At 40.4% G+C, this 2,584-nt stretch overlaps 1 protein-coding gene across 1 annotated transcript in view; it reads right to left on the bottom strand.

Moving 5' to 3' along the window:
* The window catches only part of LOC106535440 (SH3 and multiple ankyrin repeat domains protein 3), a gene marked incomplete at both ends in the record, with an annotated part of 68,084 nt that overhangs the window by 46,438 nt on the left and 19,062 nt on the right, over nucleotides 1-2,584 (bottom strand). Inside the window, 2 exon segments of the mRNA XM_014032441.1 lie at nucleotides 690-767; nucleotides 2,430-2,546. Coding sequence (XP_013887895.1) covers nucleotides 690-767; nucleotides 2,430-2,546 — 195 coding nt within the window.

Here is a 2,584-nt window from a genome sequence, read left to right as displayed (position 1 = left end):
CACACACACACACACACACACACACACACACACACACACAGCTCATAAATTACGACTCAGGCCTGAAACACTTGATTATTGTTTGGTTTAAAAATGTAAAAAGTTATTTTAGTAAAACAAATTAAACTTTTATGATAAGGTTGTAAAATAATACTTTGTGTTTTGTGTCACATCTGAAGTGTGGATTTATTGTTTTTTTAGTTTATATATTTATGTTTTTAAATGTTTTAACTCAACAGTTCAAAGGTCAAAGTCTTGTAGTCATCGTTTTAAGGGAGAGGTTTTGATTATTTTTATAAGTGTTTTTAATTTAAAGAAGGTGAGATGAGATAYAAATCTAAAGAATTAAAAGTTAATAAATGTTCTGTTAATTAAAGGCACCACAGTTCAAATGTTAACTATTAACAGAAATAATGTACCTTTCTCCAGTACACAGTATGAATACACGTACMCAGGGCTCTGTTCATAGTACTACAGTATAGTTTCTTTATGTTTCTATTAATGGACAGAAAATCTTTTACATCTTCGCTTAAAACTGACCTTGGCCATTTTGTCCTGTTGCTATGGTAACAAATGAGAAGAAAGTGCTGCTACTAGAAATATTTTCCCAACACTTTAAAGCTGTAATAAACCGTCTACAGAGATGGACTTAGTTTGTAAAATAACTGCAGGTTTGACTCTGACTCTACCTGAAATGGAGTCTGGCTGTTGTAGTTCTTCACTTCCTTGTCAGCTCCACGGACCAGCAGCACTCTGGCACAGTTATCCTGAGGTGGAGACAGAAAACATGGATTAAAAATACAGACAAATAATCAGAATCTGTCAGGGTGGACTCCTTCAGCGCTCCTACTTTGTTGAGGAAGAGGAGCGTTAGCCTCCAGGGATGTTTGCAGAGTTCCCCAAAGGTCAGAGAAGTCAGGCCATCAGGCAGCGGTCAGTGTTTGTAAAAATGTCAGCTCAGACTGAGGACGAGCAGAAAACCTACAGCTTCTAGGAGAAACAGAGCTTCTGTGTCTGCTCAGGCTGTTTCTGTAGCTCCACTCCAACCAGGGAGTGAGAGAAACAGAGAGAGAAGAAGAGCTGAGGGGTTTGAATCTGCTGCAGAAATCGCCCACAAAGTGCTCCACCACGCATGCACTGTGCACACATCCATGATTATAAATACTTTTACAGATCACAATGAGCCGAGGAGAGTGGCTCAGAGAATCACACAAACTGAAACCTGCAGAAGGTGGACAGAGCAGTCAGCAATCCAAACCTTTACARCGTTAGACATGAGCTTTCTTATTTCAGACATCCTGTATGTGAGCAGGTTATTTTTACCCACAGAGCTGGACTGGAGCCAACACAAAGATGAGCTCCTTTTCTGTGCAGCCTCGTTCCATCCTCAACATGATGGGACACATTTCACTCACACACTGAATCACAAATGACTGGTTTTAAAGGGACTTAATGAAAACAATGCACAGATTTAAAAAAGGCTCAAAACCTGAACCAACATGAGGATGAAGATCAGTTCTGTTGTAGTAAACTCAGCTCTATACTTGGACTGCTGTGGTCTCATCAGTTACATGAAACAAGCTGGAACAGTTAGTGAGCTGCTGTAGAGACAACAATCTGTCTTTCAATGTCAACAAAACTGAAGAGTTGATTGTGTAAGGTAGAAAAAGAGACAACGCTCACCCCTCATACACACCTCAGGCTGCAATAATTAATTATAAAAATAGGTTTTAGTTTACGAGGGCAGAAAATTGCTCCTGAGTGGTTCCTTTTTGGAAAAGCTGTTCCTCCACAATAATATTTCCCTGATCTGTAAGTGTCTGCATGCTGGCTGCTGCATGTAGACACTGACTACTCAAAATACTCCACAGAACTCCAGTTAAAAACTAGACATGGGTTTTTACGATGTAAAAACAAGTGTGCATTGCCATGTAGCATGTCATTGCCTGCAGCATTGGACTTCCAGAATGAACTTTGACCAAGTTTAAATGTGTTTTCTAAACCAGCTTGTGCCTGTCACGTCAGCAGGTGTTTGTARTTAARKYRATTGTGTGACAATATGAAGTTTGAAGAGATTTTTGTTAAAGTTGCAGTAGCTGGATTTGAACCCTGATCTCCCACATGAAAGCCCACAGTGCTCATCATGAGACTATAGGAGATGTGGCARAGGACAATCCCAGGGATTGGATTGTATGTATACAGAAAAAGTTTATCTTGCCAATGCAATTATTGACACTGAAGTGCAATATATTACAACAATAGGACAACATAGACAGTATTACAGGAAAACATCAAAATACAATCATAATATTGTAATCACTGAACTAAGCAGCACTAATTTCAATGTTAAAATAAAGAAAAAGATGTTGTGTCTCAGTTTCCATAAACTGTACAGCCAGCCCGCTGTAGCTCCGCCCCCAGCTGCTCACCTGGTTGTACAGGGCACAGATGTGCAGCGCCGTGTTCCCCGAGGCGTTCTGCGCGCTCATGTCTGCTCCGTAGAACAACAGATGTTCCAGATGTTGCACGTGGCCATGGCGACAGGCCTGCACACACACACACACACACACACACACACACACAC

This window comes from Austrofundulus limnaeus, unplaced genomic scaffold (assembly GCF_001266775.1).
Source record: "Austrofundulus limnaeus strain Quisiro unplaced genomic scaffold, Austrofundulus_limnaeus-1.0 Scaffold1449, whole genome shotgun sequence".
Taxonomy (NCBI): Eukaryota; Metazoa; Chordata; class Actinopteri; order Cyprinodontiformes; family Rivulidae; genus Austrofundulus; species Austrofundulus limnaeus.
Note: the sequence above shows the minus strand (reverse complement) of the source record. Positions and strands in the feature narration are given on the sequence as shown.